Source organism: Gobio gobio (assembly GCF_949357685.1).
Source record: "Gobio gobio genome assembly, chromosome: 15".
NCBI lineage: Eukaryota > Metazoa > Chordata > Actinopteri > Cypriniformes > Gobionidae > Gobio > Gobio gobio.
Window position 1 is genome coordinate 26,184,769 of NC_137108.1, and position 17,470 is coordinate 26,202,238.

The 17,470-nt window shown below is 37.4% G+C and overlaps 1 protein-coding gene across 3 annotated transcripts in view; it reads right to left on the reverse strand.

The window, feature by feature from the left end:
* cgna (cingulin a) overlaps positions 1–17,470 on the reverse strand; it is a 41,129-nt gene that overhangs the window by 17,192 nt on the left and 6,467 nt on the right. For 2 of the 3 annotated variants that reach the window (XM_079837777.1, XM_079837776.1), the window contains exons 1-5: positions 6,505–6,623; positions 6,054–6,320; positions 2,489–3,146; positions 1,149–1,249; positions 999–1,068 (exon numbers count right to left, since the gene is read on the reverse strand). In XM_079837777.1, the coding sequence (XP_079693903.1) occupies positions 999–1,068; positions 1,149–1,249; positions 2,489–3,146; positions 6,054–6,320; positions 6,505–6,584 (1,176 nt within the window). In that variant the 5' untranslated portion in view covers positions 6,585–6,623. Of the gene's footprint in view, positions 1–998; positions 1,069–1,148; positions 1,250–2,488; positions 3,147–6,053; positions 6,321–6,504; positions 6,624–17,470 lie in introns of those variants that run through there. The other variant, XM_079837778.1, reaches the window with a different exon arrangement.

Consider the following 17,470-nt stretch of genomic DNA (forward strand, 5'->3'; position numbering starts at 1 on the left):
GATATTGTATTGCAGTCTTTTTAAGTGCTTATTTATAATTTCTTATGGTATATTATTGGGATTTATACATTTATATTAAATTAGACTGGCAGACGTTTGAGTCCATTAGTAAAAAAAAATGTGTTGTGTGTGTAGCTAATGGCGGAAGAAAACATTCCTTACTCCTCTCACTCTAAAATGGGCTCAGCTGTTGTAAGTGAGGTGGGATCTGCTGCCAATTCATTACAGCTTAGCAAAAGATGCCAACACCTAAAAAGCCATCAAATGTAATGCCCATTTTAGCAATGCCTGTCTGAGTACTGAATACAATGCCAACTGAGCCTACCTCCACAGCCAGACTGGGTGTTTTATCACTAGAGTAAATCACCTCTCACTGCTGACACTTGTTTATGATAGATTTTTTTTACATGGCAGATTTATTCGCAGCTGGGTTTAGTCAAAGTCAGTTGACTCTGTGGTTATCTTGGTTACACCCTGTGCAGCTATTTTCTAAGTAGATAATACAAGTATATCTTTTATATACTTGAATTGGGAATGGCGGCAATATCCAAAACTGTCTGTCAAGATCTGTCTCAATAACAGCTCAAATTGCACTAAAAGTGTACATTTTAGAGTAAACAAACAAGCAATCTCTCAATTAAAAAAAGCCAACAGCTTTTGCACAAATTACACAAACACTGGTTTAATACTCATGAACTGCCTTTCATGATACAAGTAATTTAATTTCGAATCCTGTACACATTTTATTTATTTTTTTTGCCTTTTTTGTTTGTTTTGTCACAAATTGTGCTTCAGTTAATCTGAAATAGTTTTGGGAACAGATGTTAAGCTTTGAGCTGAATTGGTTGTGTCATACTGATGGTGGATGCACCCTCAATAAAAGTCATTCATTAGTTTTAAATGTAGGGTTTGTTACGTGATCATGTGTTGGCATGTTTTATGTTCAGAGTGGACAGTAATGTAATGTTTAAAATGTGATTAACTAAGATACACTGTACCTTCATGCCTTGAATCTTATTACAAATGACTCGAACTCTGCGCTTAATGGAAGCATCTCCCTCTGTACTCCTGAGGAATTAGGAGAAACAAAATGTTACTAATGACATTCAGTTTGTATATATTGCTTGCGCATCAGAACAATGGTTTACCCCTGATGTAGAACATCGTAGATTATTTGCTGTATCTGATCTTCAGTTGAGAACTCTGACCCTGAACTTTGACCCTGGTCCATCAACAGGTCAGGGGTTACCTAAATGGAGAAAACAGTCTATTAAACATCAAACACAACCCACACACAATTTGAGCAAAACAATTAAGTAACATTTCTTAAACAGTCTACGGAGTGGGTTACAATTGATACATCGGAGTAGCAACACTTTGGCCCAATCCATTTCTACCCCTTAGCCCTTCCCATTCCCCTACCCATTCGTTTTGCGCGTTTACGTGAAGGGGTAGGGGTGTCTCGATTCTCTTTTGGCTGGAGTGGTAGGGGTAAGGGGAAGGGCCAGATAGCCCTTCAAACAAAGATTTTTCAGGACCACACTTCGAATGAAGGGGTATGAGGAGTTTCCCTCCACCGACTACCATGCTGCTGGAGTGTGTGTGTATGTTGCCACTCGGGATCGATCACTTGTGTATCTCCGTAGCTTGCTAAACGCACTATTTGAGTGATGTGAACACATAATAATAGTTAAAAAAATATATATCTGTCATCCTTCATAACACAGTCGATAGTTACATCACGTATCGTCTGTAAACTCTTGCGTTACCAAGGTAACGACTGACTTGACACATAACGTATGAACATTATCGCAGCACCACAGTAGAAAACGAAACCATATCCGTACCGGCTGGTTCAGATCAGCACAGAATAGAACGGTTAAGAGAACAGTTTGGCCCGATGGAAAAGCGGCTTCACTAGTCTTGTATGTTCTGTATCATCTTAGGAAACTCTAAGGCTCATAAGTTTTTGAACTGAAAATAAGCGCCGTTTTATTAAGTCCAAATACAGCGCAAAAATCTGTTGGGAGTGAATAATTTGTTAAACGTGCTCGTGCCCGACTACGCACTTCATTGCTGTTCATACTGGTTAAATGTCACAGGACACTAATAAAAGAAACGGGGTATGATGACGTGTAATGGTGTAGTAGTGGTGTCTCTCTGTTTCAAGGGGCATGGGGAACGGGTAGGTGTAGGGGGTAGGTGTAGGGGAAGGCAAAAGGGTATAAAATAGAATTGGGATTGGGCCTTGGTCTGCTGACACCAACAGGTTACATTAAGCTAAATGACATTCAATGCCAGAGAGAACAGAGTATCAGGTTGATGAATTGCTTTACTGTAACCTATTCAAATTACACCGTTCCAAAGCCCTGACAGCATTTTAAGTAATCAGAGGTGCACTTCCAAATGCAAAGGCTGTTCCAAAGTCTAGATAAAAAAAATATAGCATACTTTTAATAAGCCTCAATATATTTCACCCATCACTCACATGTGCATCAACTGGAGCAGATGAAGAGACAGCTATGACCTTGGCGACAGAACCTGAACCGCGTCCCAGGCTGCTGTAGGCAGAAGCAGGGGAGGAAGACCGTGGTGAAGAGTATGTGTTTGGAACGAGAGATGAAACCGGTAATGGTGAGGTTGAGGCAGGTCTGTTGTCCGCATTGAGGATGGGATAGCGCCCCCTGGTGGTGGTCCCAGTGTTATCCGTCTGTGCAGCAGAGCCCCCATCGAACCTGTCGATGAGTCTGTGGGCAGGAGTCTGACGGTTGGAGCTTTGAGCTGACTGAATGCGAGTGTGCTGGTTGTGTGGAGATACTTCGATTGATTCAGATGAGGTGTAATGATTGCCTCCACCTCTCCCTCTTCCCAAAGTGCCATTCAGCCCTGTCTGGTAAGAGCCACCCCACTGATTTCTCTCAATCCTTTCTCTGGGCCGCTCCCTCTCTGGTCCCATACCAACACCTCCATCCAGGTTGGCGTAGCTACCAGAGCGTCCATCACCAAGCGGCCGTCGGAGTTGATCTGTAAAGTCTTCGCTGCTGTTCTCTCTCTCCAACAGGGAGCCATGAGACTGAGCCCGGCGCAGGGGGGTGTTATCTCCAGATGAGAAATAAGGACCCTGGATTACCCCATCCTCTCTCCTCCTAACACACAAACAGACACAATGATTTAAACTAGCTTAGAGCCAGATTAAATGGCACTGACATTCTCAACAACACTGACATGGAAACATGAGAAATATTGTGCCACACCAGTACGGTTAGAAGGCTTTTCAACCAACATTTACCATGGATTTATTGTAGTAACACTAACTGTAACACTAACAGAAATGTGAGAGTCATATCGAATTGTGTTATATTATATTGTAGACATAAAAGATTAGTTAGTAATGTAATTAAATAACTAGGGATGCACCGGTTGACCAGCCAAAAATCGTTTTTTTTTTTATTTTTCTGGCGATTTTTCCGGAAGTGCACCCGCGTGCACATACGCCTATATTGCAATCATTCGCGAACATGTCACTTGTGTGTTACAAACGGAAACCGGAGAACTGAGGGAAGAGACGAGATAAGCTGAAGGGAATGAAGAGCCGCTTTCCTGCGCGAGCTGAAGTTGCGCGAGCTTACCTCTCCGCGCCCTGCACGAGCGTAGATAGTGAGCATTTGTTCAGCTCAGCTTCTCACGTGTTGGATCGGATGAGAACGAAACATACTAACTTGTGACAAAACCGAAATACTTCTTTTTGTAGCCTAAAGAAGAACATGCATGCACTTTTGAAATGAAATACTATCAGTTCTGTAGCCTATAGGATGATCATTTTTATTTTACCTTAAAATTACATTGACTTAATTTGATTTAAAAAGCACCTGCTGTAGCATCTTAGTTTTTTTCGTTGCACTAAACATTATTTGATTTAACATTTTGGAACAATTATATACTTTGGTTTTATTTAATTTCACTGGTAAAGACTTTTTCTTTACACTGAATTTAAAAACAAATGCTGATTTAAGTAACATCTTTGTTTGGATTGCAGAATATGCAGTTGTTGCCTTTAAATTTCATCTTTCAGCCTTTTAATTTCCGATTCAATTTCCCGTTAATTTCAGATTGCGGACTTGTTTTCATTAGCCAAAAGCCAATTTAGCCTGTTAAATACCAAATAAACATCTTGTTCATGTATACTTTCATTCTTTTGTGTAAAAAAAACAAACAAACAAAAACAACGGAAATCGGTATCGGCCAGTTTTCTTGAAAAAAAATCGGAATCGGCCATATAAAATCATGATCGGTGCATCACTAATAATAACAGTATTTTTGTTATAAAACTATAGCAGTTTGTGTACATTTGTATTTAAATACTATACGTGTTTAGGCTACTGTTTTTTTTCCATATCCAAATCCATATATTTTTTTACCATGGTAGTGAGGTGCTGGGTTTTTACCTGTGATTATTTACAACGATAGGCTACTATGGAAGACCTATGGTTAATTTTAAAGTGCCCCTATTATGCTATTTTAAAGTTTCCTAATTTAGTTTTGGAGGTCTCCTACAAAAGGTTTAGATGCATCAAATTTCAAAAAACATTTTAATTTTCTCATTATAAACATTGCACATCACCACAATGTTCAATGAATCTCAAACGGCTCGATTGATGAATCAGTCTCTCTAAATCCCTCCTTTCCACGAGCCTACTCTGCTCTGATTGGTCAGATGGCCCAGTCTGTTGTAATTGGTCTGTGATCGCGTACAACGCGCGTTTCGGAAACAAATGTCCATTACCATAACTGAACTCCAGCTCCGCGCTGAGGCTTCCTAAAGCTCAACGATTGTACACACTGTAAAGACAGTAATGATTACATCGATTTTAAATCAATCCCAGCGCGAGTCCAAATCGACGATGAAACATTGGAAGAACTCGTTTTTCAACCCGAACCTTGAGCGGGACGTTTTCTCAGTGATGCTACTCAGTTTGAGGTACATTATGAGATGTTTCAACTGTAATTCCTTACCATCAGCATTAACAAGTGTGCGTCCATCAGCAAACCTGTGTGTGTGTGTTTCTAATTTATTGCGGTGCACTGCACATGCGGGAACTGTATCAACTGTATCAATAACAGCACATACGTCAGCAGAGCAATGAATTACATATATGAAGAGTTCAGATGCAAAAGCCTCTAAAAGCCACTTTGGTCAAAAATGAGATAACGATGATACTGAGTGAATGCTCTCCGCATATAGTATACGTTTATAAAATACTTTCACTTCAAACCCACTAAATCCCAGCCTCAGCCTATTCAGAAGTACCGGTACTTGGGTAGAAACCTATAGCCTACATAGAAGCCTGACAAAAATGCTTATTTTAAAGAAAAACGTCAGACGGACTTAGAGGCTTTTGAATCTGAAGTCTTCATATTTTTTTATGAAGTTGTAACTCATGTTAATTTTTATAGATGTTGCTGTTAATAAATAAAAAATAAATTATCTCACTAATTTTATCTGCATCCCAACTCAAGCTACCGCCATATGCGCATTTTAAACAAAACATGTAATTATTAATACTGGTTCTACGACCAGTAGAACTGGCACCGGTGCTACAGGTCTCAAAAGTTAGTCTGGAGTCCTGAAAGATATGATCAAATATGTATGTGTTATGCATATGTATTATGCCATGACTACTTTTAATTACCTCCTCAGTTAAACTGCTTAGGAGTAATATTTATATTGACTTAATGTAAACTGTTTTATCACACAGCTCTATATATGAAGTTGTATATATTATATACAGTACACTCATGAAAAGCAAAGGGAATCTCTCATGCTTGATTGCTTATATCGTCTCAAAACGTTGACTATATTATCAGCCAGCTATAATCCTCTAAATGCAGCTGTAAAAGGCATGCTGTTAATATATTAATCTTTATGATTAAGTTCATTTTATCAAGAAAATTATTTTAAAAGGGTTCACTGGGTTAAGATAATGAAAAATGAAAGATATTGGGGGGGAAAAAACAATATGTGGTATTTAATAAAATAATAATTTGGAGCTTACCTAGGCAGGCTGCTGTAGGCAGGTGGTTGGGGTCTCAGCTGTACTCCATATGAATCTCCTTTCTCTCCCTCTTTCAGTACAACGTAGGGCTGCCCACCGATGCCCTGCACCCTCACTGCCACTCCATAGCGAGCCTGCTGTTTTTTGGGTCCCTCTTTCCGAGGCTGCCCACTCACCCCCCCTCCGGTGTCTTGCAGGTCATTTATAAAGCGAATCTGTACACCATAGTCCACGGGGGTCTTCTTACCTGAGACAGGAGCAGTCATCCTAGAGGTGAGATGAAAAGAATATGAAGAAAATGTCAAAATTTATCACACAATGCACAATGTCAAAGTGTGTTTGTCCAGTGACCTCAAAAATCAAATACTCTCTTGGGTTCCAGAACTATTTTTCTACTCTCATTTTCTGCGAAGACATTTCAAAAAATGATTTAATAAAATGTTTTACTAACTCTTGAAACAAACCAACCAGCTCTGAATCACAACAGTACAACGAAATAAAGTATTTCTTTTTCCCATCACAACCCTGCATGTTTTTTCTCTCATTTCGGCCCTGACAGAAGCAATACGATGTCCCTCGGATTATACTCCATTGCACAACCTGATGTGTAGTCTCTTTCCCCTCTACGGTCGGACACTCCTCTCCTCATTCCTAAAAAAGCACTTCACTTCAACAAGGATACCATGGTGAATTCCCTTTTCTTATTGGAGGATCTAGGTTCAGGATTGGGGGCAGTGCCCTACTTTACTTATTTCATAATATGTGATCTTAAAACATTCTGTATTCAGGCCTAAAAGCTAGAAATGTTTTTTGTTTATATAAATGTATTTTACTAAACTAAAATGCTTTTTAAACATTATCAATATTCTAATATAATTGCATTTTATTTAGACTTGTTAGGATTGTGAAAAGTGGGCGTTACACTCCAGAATGAAGCCAAGTGGTTGGAGGGGGCTGAACAGGAACAGCCATTTCAGAGGCAGTGCAAGTTACATTTTGAGGAAGGACTATTGAAGACAAAGGGTTTTTTAAATAATGTGCACAGAATCCTTCACAATAAGACCATTAATAATAAAGTAAATGGGGTCGATTTCATATTGACTTCAACAACCTTGTAGACAATAGCCAAGTTTCCATCGACCGACAAAGTGAATATGCGTAAAAAAAGATTTGTTTTCTCCAGCCTGTCATCTAATTCATAGTTTTCAGTCACATGGCTGTCGTGGAGCCTTGAAGGGCAAAACCTCCATAGAACTACAGCACAAGCCTGTCAAATTTCCATCTTAAAACAAAAATATGTGAACAAGATGCACATTTTGGCCACTTATGATCCATATACAGCACCTGCTGCAGTATTTCAATCACTGAAAACAGCGGGACGTTTTTAAAACGCTTAACGTGAAAAACACTATAGGGTGAGTTGCACCAATAAGGATTAAATTAAGCAAAGTTTAAAGGATTTGTTGATATGGGTTTTATTTTAAATCGAGTTTTTGCATCACTTCATTTTAAACACAGATTAATTACGCAGTAAAACCGTTATAGAGCTGATCAAGCAGCAGACGGAGGTGAACTGAAGACAGGCTAAAGAATCCTTAGTGCAACCCACCCTTAAAGTGCTGTAATGTACTAAAACAGTGATATTAAAATATTAAATTCAGTTTACACAGTTTCAGTTTTTTGATGATGCATACTATATACAGGCGAGTAGATGAGGCAAGAATATGAACACAACGCGTTTTCTTTATAATGGGTTTCGATGGGGAAAACACCTAACGAGAAACCTTGTGTTGCACTAATATTCTGTGTTCATCTGCTTTCCTGTACAAAGTATGGAAAATCAATAAGGTGTGTATATTGAATTTGGTATTTTAATATCACCGTCTTACCGCATTAATACTGACTACAAACCTGGTAAAAATGTTTTGCCCTCCAGGTGGGCGTTCCTTACAGCGTGTGACGACACATGAAAACTATGAAATTCTATCCTTTTACCGAAAAATTGTGTGCATAATGACATCATTCCTAAAAAAAAATCTGCCCTCATGTTGTTTACATACATCATTTTGGGTATATCGCAAATTATATCAAATTTCGCGTGCCAAATATTTGTAAAATGCAGAGAGTAATGAGATGATTGAAATTTACTGCTTACTATTTTCACGAATAATAGGCCTATTACTAAATTAGGAAATATTTATCAGATCACGGCTAAGTGGGACAGTTTGTCTGACAGGACTGCATGCAATGTAACTGCATTAATGTGACGAAGCCCATGGGTTTGTACACAGGGCAACTCATTTGTCTTGTATGCAAAATTTTTGGATCCCCAAAAAAAAGATTGGTACAGTAAAATGTTCGGTCATATAGCAACAATCTTTAACGTAAGCATTGAACAGCAATCAAGCCAGTCGCGGTTTGACGTGGCAGAGAACGCATGTAGCTATTCAAATCATTCAAACCTTTCTGGTTTCAGAGTTCAATAACATCAAACCGATCAAAAACATCAAATCGCTGCTCTTTTTTTTCCAGAGACAGATGCAGCAGTAACCTTAACTTGTTATTTGTGTAGCCTATATTTAACTTTTTTAAATGGTCTAGAGCTGCTGCTGAGCTTTTTGGATTCAACCCACTGATTGAAATAAAAATTATTCTACATATTGTAGCCCATTTATAAAAAAAAATTATTAACAAGTGTCATGTTTGTGATTTTCATTTGTCAAGTAGTAGAAGCCAGATTCTGCTTGACAGACGTCCCCTTTTTATTTTTTATGAGGTGGCGAGATTTTTTTAATATTTTCATCATCTATTTTGAAACAAAACTTTATTATATATTTTGAAATTGAGGCCCTATATATATATATATATATACACAATTATTTTTACTAACAAGTGCAATTTTTAGTTTTACTTCGTTATAAAGACTATTTAGATAAATACTTATATACAATATATACAATATTCAGAAATGGGTGCAGCTATTATTTTTCTGATTAACTTTTATTAGATTGTAAAAAAAAGACAAAATTACAAAAATAAGGCTGAATGATGTCAGAGGCATCTTATTCTTACCAATAGTCATAAAATAATTTAATATACAATTTAATAATATGAATATAATAGATTTAATGTGCTGTAGTCGCTAATATAGGCTAATTATGTCATGTGACACCACATTTATTTGCTTTAAAGCCCCTTTTCTCAACAAAAAGTGTTTCCAAACTGTTTTTTCGCAACATTTGAAGTATCGACATAGAATTTTTACGCTAAAGTTAACAAAAAAAGATTGGGTTGGATATTTGCAAAAAATTATCGATAATTGGCATTGCCATCAGCCATATTGGCAAACATTTTGGTGCGCTAAACCTAAGTTTTTACACAAAAAAAAAATCCTTGGATGGAAACCTGGCTAATGATGGTGTGTCTTGAAATGTTTCTAGCCTACGTTACTCTCTAAGGGAGAATTTGAATGGGATTTTTACTACCAGAACCCTACTGTTGTTCTCTATTGAGAGACAGACAGACACAGAAATGCAGACAGTCCAGTGAGGCAGGATTGAATTACACACTACTCAATGCTACCCGTTACCTCTGACTCCTGGCACAGAAGACCCAATGGCCTTCATTATTCATTAACCTGAACACACACGCGTTTGTTTTTCATGGTGTAGACGTTCCATTGGCTTTCTATCCTAAACCACACACCTTCTTTAGATTTTTATTAAGACATACCATGTTACTACTTCTCATCAAAACTCAGGAAAGCTTCAGCATTACTCATGATGTAATGGAGAAGAAAACTGAAGGTGTGGCTGGTGTGATGGAACGAATAGATCTCAATAAGAAACATTAAAGCATGAAGGGTGTGACGGGGAACAAAGTGCATTCCCAGACAGTGGTACATCTTTACCATTTCTCTTTGTCTTATGCTTTCACTCTCACACTCGTTGTCTTGTTCAGTACAAGGCTGCTGCGTTCGCCGATATTTTTTTCAAGAGATTAAGTTAAGTGCACCTAAGCATTAAATGACTAGGTTGCAAATAGTTTTAAAAGTATAAAAGTTTTAAGTATAGTACAGTCAGTGTGCACTTTATGATGCTTGCTTGTTGATACTGTGTGCAATAGTGTAATTATTTTATTTATGCTTAAATATTTATTTTCAGAATTTAGTTTCACCACTGAACTCTTTTTCTTGTTCTACCTCACCTGTTTTTTCTATTTGTTAAATATTGTTTTTTTTAGTTTCATAAATGTTCCTTTTTTAAATTATCATCATGATCATTGTGTAATTTTTATGATGTAAATTGATGGAGCAAAAGCAGAATCGGCTCCAAATATCGGCTCAAGAAAATTGGCAGCCCGTATCAGTCATCAGCTAAGGCTGATGAAAAAAAAAAATCGGTATCGGCACAAAAAAATCCATATCGGTCGATCTCTAAACTTAAAAAAAAAAAAAATTCCAAATTCTTTTTTTTTTTTTTTTACATTGGTCATTACATACTGGCCCAATAAATGACTTCCAAATAATTATCCCCATGCAAAAAGATGCATTGTAATAATGATAGCTTAAGGTCTTCACTCAGAATTAAAGTTGTATATATTTACCGAACATATTTAATTGTGCTCAGTCAATCTATGAAGTCGAAGTGAAAACATGGAAAAATCCATGTTGGATGAAAAACTGTATACGCATGCGCAAAATGCGCTTGAGGAAAACTTAGAGATTTCAAATGCGGAGCGCGGGAGCAGAAGCACGAGCAGACTGCAGAACCAAACCAGCCGGTGCTGAAGACCGAAACAAACATTCCCAAGAGAATAGAGATATTCATCGTCAAAAGACGTTGGTGAGTTTTGAGCACTGAAATATACTCCAGAGTTTTGCTTCAGGACACGGTATGTTTACCGTAAGTTTAAAAGACATTTTGTATAATCACGAGTTCATGCATTCATTGGTTTTATGAGTGTATTCTCGATTACCACATAATTATATAATGGTAGCCAATAGTTTTATTTTTCTCATGTCTTATATGTCTAAAATAATAGGTAATAAGTAAATTAAGTCATTTGTGTGATATATGCGGCATGCGACCATTGAACACGGTGCCGTTATTGCATCGGCCTCTTTCAGGGCTTGAGTTATTGCCCTTTTAATATCAAACACGTAAAGCTCGTGATTTTCTTTCGTCCATTCATTCGTCTCATCCTCATTATATAATGAAGTAACTTCTGTTCTGTCATTTGCTAGATGTGATTGTCATTAATGTTATTTTTTATTTGCAGGTTTTTAGCCTATGCAGTGCTGCATTTTCTTCACCACATAAGACATCCTGTTATGCAGAAGACTTCTTGAATATTCAGTTTTTCCTTATTGAAAACTCACAGTTTCACAGTAAAACATTTCTCCAATTTAAAATTTTCTAGTGACTGGTCACATCTAAATTTTTTAGTTGGCCAAATTTAATTTCTGTGAATTAAATTGTATCAATTCACAGAAATTGAATTTGGCCAACTGAAAAATGTAGATGTGATCGGTCACTAGAAATTTTTTAATTGGAGAGGCCTGAAATTTTTTACAGTGTTGGTAAATTACATTTTTCCATTGGCTCAACATATTATTTCTAATTGAGCCCATGTTAACAGACTGTTGCCACAGTGGATAAAATTCAATTCACAGAAATTCAATTAGGCCAATTGAAAAATTTAGATGTGATCGGTCACTAGAAAATTTTGAATTGGAGAGGCCTTACATTTTTTACAGTGTGAGCTATGTTAAGTTAACAAACACACACTTATTAAGTAAAGCTGACAATACTCATTTTTAGTATAAAAAAACTCAGTAAATTAAAGTTAATGAAGTTACATGGGTTTTTGTGAACAAGGATGATTTAAGTGCAACTAACAACAGTGAACGTTTTTTTGGAGTGAATGTGAATACAATGAATGGGCTCATTATGTGTTTTGTCATGAGATGGCTGACGTGTCCATGCCAATGACTGAAAGCAGACTGAAGAGAGCCGAGCTCACATACTGGAGACTCTTGTGCTGACAGATATACAGGTGGAGGGTTACACAGGTGTAGTGAGAAAGTGGCAGCACCACTTCACTGATCATTTTTCACCCTACAGACTCATTCATCATCTATGTTTACTGTGGCTGTGGTAGGATTTATGTACTTTTACAGTGACAATAATTAAATTCCAGCTCTCACACTTAGATAGGTGCAGTTTCAGTCTCAGACAACAGACTTTGAACGCCATAAAAGAACTATAAAGGACAGGATTCTTTAGAGATAGCAGGGGGGACATGTTATGTTGAATTATATGATGAAACTTTAATCTGAGGCTCTTGACGAATGCTGCAAACAATTTGTGTGGCAGCCAAATGTAATACGCCAATAAATCTTATACTTATAGCACATTTAATTTTTTCACCTTATTATAAAGATATTGCGTTTGTGTTTTGCACCTAACAGTAATGCTGGCACTTTTAGCAAAGTCCCTTTAAGGCAAGCAAGTTCATTCTGTGGTCATATTCGTCCAGTCACGCTCCAATCTACATAAATACTGTAGGCAAAGACCAAAGTCTTAATCAATTTGTCAAGGTAACAATCAAATTTGACCTATCGATAAGCACCTCCCCTCGAATGCAGATGAGCCAATGGCAGGTGAGTATCAGTTGCGCTGGGACCGGAACTCGGACATCTTTATGTTTCAGCGCCATAGAGAAACATTGGAAAATCCGAAGCTCTCATCGGTTTGATGGTGTTTATGCTACAAAAATGGTAAAACGATGTGCCTGGGGTACTGTGACACTGATTCCAGGTTTTGGATTTTCTATTTGTCATACTCTCATTAAGTTACGATTAAAGTCCCTGCTAACATACAAACCGAAATAACTAACTGTTCTCATGTCATGTAACGGTGTAGGTCAAAAACACGAAGGTCTACATTTCAGTGTCTCTCCATATTAAACTGGTTAAATTTAAATTAATTTAATTTCAGATATGTTTAAGGTCTACATAGGACTCCTATTTTGATGGGTATTATAGTCTCCGGGTAGTGAAAGGGAAAGCTTGCACGCAGTTTATCGGAGTTGTTTTGCAGATACAAAGTTTACCAGTTATTAACTGCACCCCCGAAAAGTCAAGCTCTGTGTAAATGTTTGTTTACTGTTAGTTGTATGAGTGTTTTTGTGTAATTTGATGTGTATGTTAAAGGTAATGCTACGGAGAGAGCAACGGAGAGAGAAAGTTTGTGAATGAGACGTTAATCACCACTTCTTATGCTTTGTTTGTTCAGCTCTTACGATGATTTTCTGGAGTGAAAAAGGACATAAACTTGATAAACCATCAGTAAAGTTTGGCCATCATTCGGACGGGGTATACGCTACATTCTGTGTCCAAAACCATCTTGAGATAAGGTTTTCACACTGACAGCTGTCATTGTAAGATATGGCAACACAGCAACAGTAACTAAGGGGGGCGGGACTTACCGATAGGTCAATTGCAAACATCAAAACTGGAATACAATCCTCTGACAATCAACAAATCAATGTAATTTTAAGCTTTGATTCACACACACAAACAACAAACAGTAATTTTCAGACTTATTCAGCTAATAATTCAACTGTAAACAAACACGTTCGGCTCTTAGCGCTGTAACGGGTACTTTTATTCTGTAAGAAAAATCCAGTATACGTCACTAATGCGCTATTAATTAGACATTTTCCGATACCCTTTTTCCCTTCCCCAAACCGATTCCGATACTTGGGCTCAGGGTATCGGCCGATACCGAGTACTGATCCAATACCTGGGTGTGTATCTGTATACAGCTGTATATACTACTAGCCCTGTATGAATTGCTAGAATTATTTTATGGTGTGCTTCAGACTTATCCCTAAATAAAACATGAACAAATACATACAGTGAACTACTGTATTTTTTACAGTATTTTTATTATCTGACATGCATTTGACAGTAATATTATTTATTTTTCTTAAGCGAAAATGAACTTCAAATGCAGCCACAAATCTAACACTGCAAACTGAAAAAGGTATTTTAGTTGTACAATGTAACTGTATAAAAAACAGTGCAACAAATAAATGTAGGAATATAAAAAATATAAATATATATTAATAATCTCTTTACAACAAAACAAGTGAAAAATAAGCAACCATCTAGGCATTATTATTAGTAGTAGAGACTAGGGATGCCACAATTCTCAATATAATATTGAAGTAATTGAACCGTTTGGTACGGCATTCACGGTACAATATGTGCTTGTGAATTGCGTTTTTTTCGGTTTTGCATTTAATTAATTATTTTTCTACAAATGAGTTATGCTCACGGAACACTATAGTTATTCACAATCACGAAAGCTCATTATTTGCATGCGGTGTAAAGCCTTCATTCGCGTGCATATGCACGGTTTTAACATGCGCTTCTCCGAGTGCGCGCGCTAAACGCCTGTCAAACACGTGATTACTGGACTAAGTAGTCTTACTGCGCTAATGCTGTCAAATACACACAAGGTTAACATAAACACAGTTGGTTATGTCTAAAGTGAAAGTAGAATTGCGTGTGTCTGTATATTAGATGTGTAGAGGTCTTAAATTGACAGCAGCGCAGTTAGTGAACAAGCTGTCCTTAAAGGGACAGTTCACCTCTAAAATGATGTCATTATTTACTCACTCTAATGTTGTTCCAAACCTGTATTCATTTCTCGATGACAGAATTTTCATTTTTGAGTGAACTATCCCTTTAATGTTAATACAACAAAAAAAGACAAAGAGAAAATCCCTCACTGCTCTTGACTGAATAAGAATCAATGTATATTTTATAGTGAAGTCTGTGTAGTGTTTTATTTTTACATTTATTCATTCAATTTCATACTTAAATGCTGCTGTACAGCTCTGAGCTGCCAGTGTAAATCTTTATATACATTTATTTTATATTATACAATTCACTAGGAATGTGTACAAGGTTTTTTTTTTTTTAAGTTTTAAGTTTAAGGTAGGTTTTTCAATTCTTTTAAGTAAAATAAAGAAAGAGTATTGTAATAAAAATTATACTTTTTTCTCCTTAACCTCTTGCTGTTCCTGTCGCCTAAGAATAGAATAGCAAAAAACTGATGTGACTAGCCATCAGAACCGAACCGAAAACCATGGTTAAAAACCGAGGAATGTATTGAACCGTGGACAAACTGTATTGTTGCATCCCTAGTAGAGACGTATTATTCTTAAATAGAGACGTAGCTAAATCTACTGTACAGCAGTAGCCTAATATATTCTGTCAATTTAAAATGTTTTAAACCGAACTTTTATTTTGACGGGTTGCCGTGAAGATATTTCAGTGTCTGTGTTCCTTATATGACACTTTTCCCAAATGAAACGGTAAATTCTCATGAAGTGACAGTTTATGCGTTCGTATCCTCATATAGTGACCATAGACAGTGAATATGGACGTAGAGAAACTGGGGGAGTTTGCCGCTTGATAGTGACACACGGCAGAGATTACAAAGACAGTGAGTGAGCGTGGGCGCCCGCCATCCACACAGAGACGAAATACTGCTAAACAGCCAGTAAACAGTGGACATAGCCTACTGCTGACGCGTTTTTATTTCTTCTTCGCTGTTCTAAACAGTGGTTCCTTGTGGCAAAACAGCACAACTTGAACCGCACAGTGGTTAGGCAAGGCTCGCGGTCATAACTAGGTCTTGTTGAAAGTCCCTGTAAAGGCAATTCTGAGATTTGTTTCTAAACACATTATAAATGTTAGAAATGTATTGCTGAAACGCATTACAAAGACTGTGAACTATGTAGTACTGAATTCAGAAGTAAGACCGCTAAACAGTTTTTCACCGGTGCTGTGTTCAGGATTTTCTGGGCGGGGCTAAAATGGTGGCTCGATGATGCACTGGAGCCACAGAGCCTGGCTCCTCCCCTAACACGATCATAACTAGAGCACAGTCGCATCAGTTTTCCCGCTCGATCGCGAGTTACTGTCAGTACTGTTAGTTATTACAGCCTACAACTTACACAACAGCTTTCAAAACAAAAACGATGATCAAGAAGAGGTGGATTCATTTTGTGAACAGCTGCTTTGATGGAGATCTGAGGATCACAACCGACATCTGCCTCTAAAGTGACTTTACACCGGATAGTTTTACAAACTTTCACCGGAGACAACTGGGATTCACTGATAATCCGCTGCAGAACCGACTATCCCCCGCCCAGGCCTTCATCCTCCCGTCCCGCCGGCATCTGGTGCGTCGTGATCATAGACGGCCGTGATCAGTACGTGAGTGTTGTCTTGTGTGCTACTGCAGCTTTCCCGCGAGTGGGCGTGGTTTTGGCGCCGACAGCGGACACACCCCCAGTGTTTGAGAGCAGAGAATGCTGCTCATTTTTTCAAGTTTTTGATAAGCTATTTTATGTACTTGCCGGATTTTTTTATGATTCAAATTTGGCTGGGTGGTTAATAACACATTTATCTGTGGTGTGAGGAACTCAGAACACATGTTTAGTTTTGACTTTACAGGGACTTTAAGAAAATGGTATTGGATCGGTACATGGGTTCAAGTACTCGCCGATGCCAGAATTTTTTGTGGTATCTGTGATATTTCCGATACTAGTATCGGAATCGGAGGAACTCTACTATTAATAAACTATATAAATCACACTATTTTCTATCTAAAAAGCAGGTGACATCAAGCACACCCATTAAAAAAAAAATGACAGTGGCCCCAAACTACAATAAAGGCCTACAAAAGTTAATTTCCATCCAATTTATCAGCTAGTCTGGGTGATTTAATTCAGTGTTGTTTTAGTATTATTTATATACCATTATAGTATTTATTTATATATTTTGAATTAGCTTTTATTTTTATGCTTTCGGTTTTCATTTTTATTTCAGCAACATAAGATCATTTTTATTATTTCAATATTTCTTAAAATCATTTTAATATTTATATTTAGCTTTTATTTTTAGTTCAGTTTTAGTCATTTTAGTATGTCAACTTCAACGTATTATTTCAGTTTTTCTATTTTTCAGTTTACATTTGTCATCTAATATTTATTAATTTAATTTTTTTCAGCTTCGTTCCAATTAACACAAACTATTTTTTGATAGTTTTGGTTAAGAACAACAACACAGATTTAACTCTGCTAAATCACTTTTGAATAGCCTTGTAATGACGGACAGATTATTTATTCTGTTATGACAGTGATCTGGTCATTGGTCAAACATACAGCCAAAATTCGGTCACGGTCTAAAACGATCCATTTCCTCTGTGTCAGTGTGTCAGTGCCCAGGCGGACAGAGGCACCATTTAGCCTCTCAGCACTGCATTATCTGATAGGCTGAATGGAGGGAGCCCGTGAGTAGGACAGAGGGGGAGTATGAGGACCCTCTTCCCATT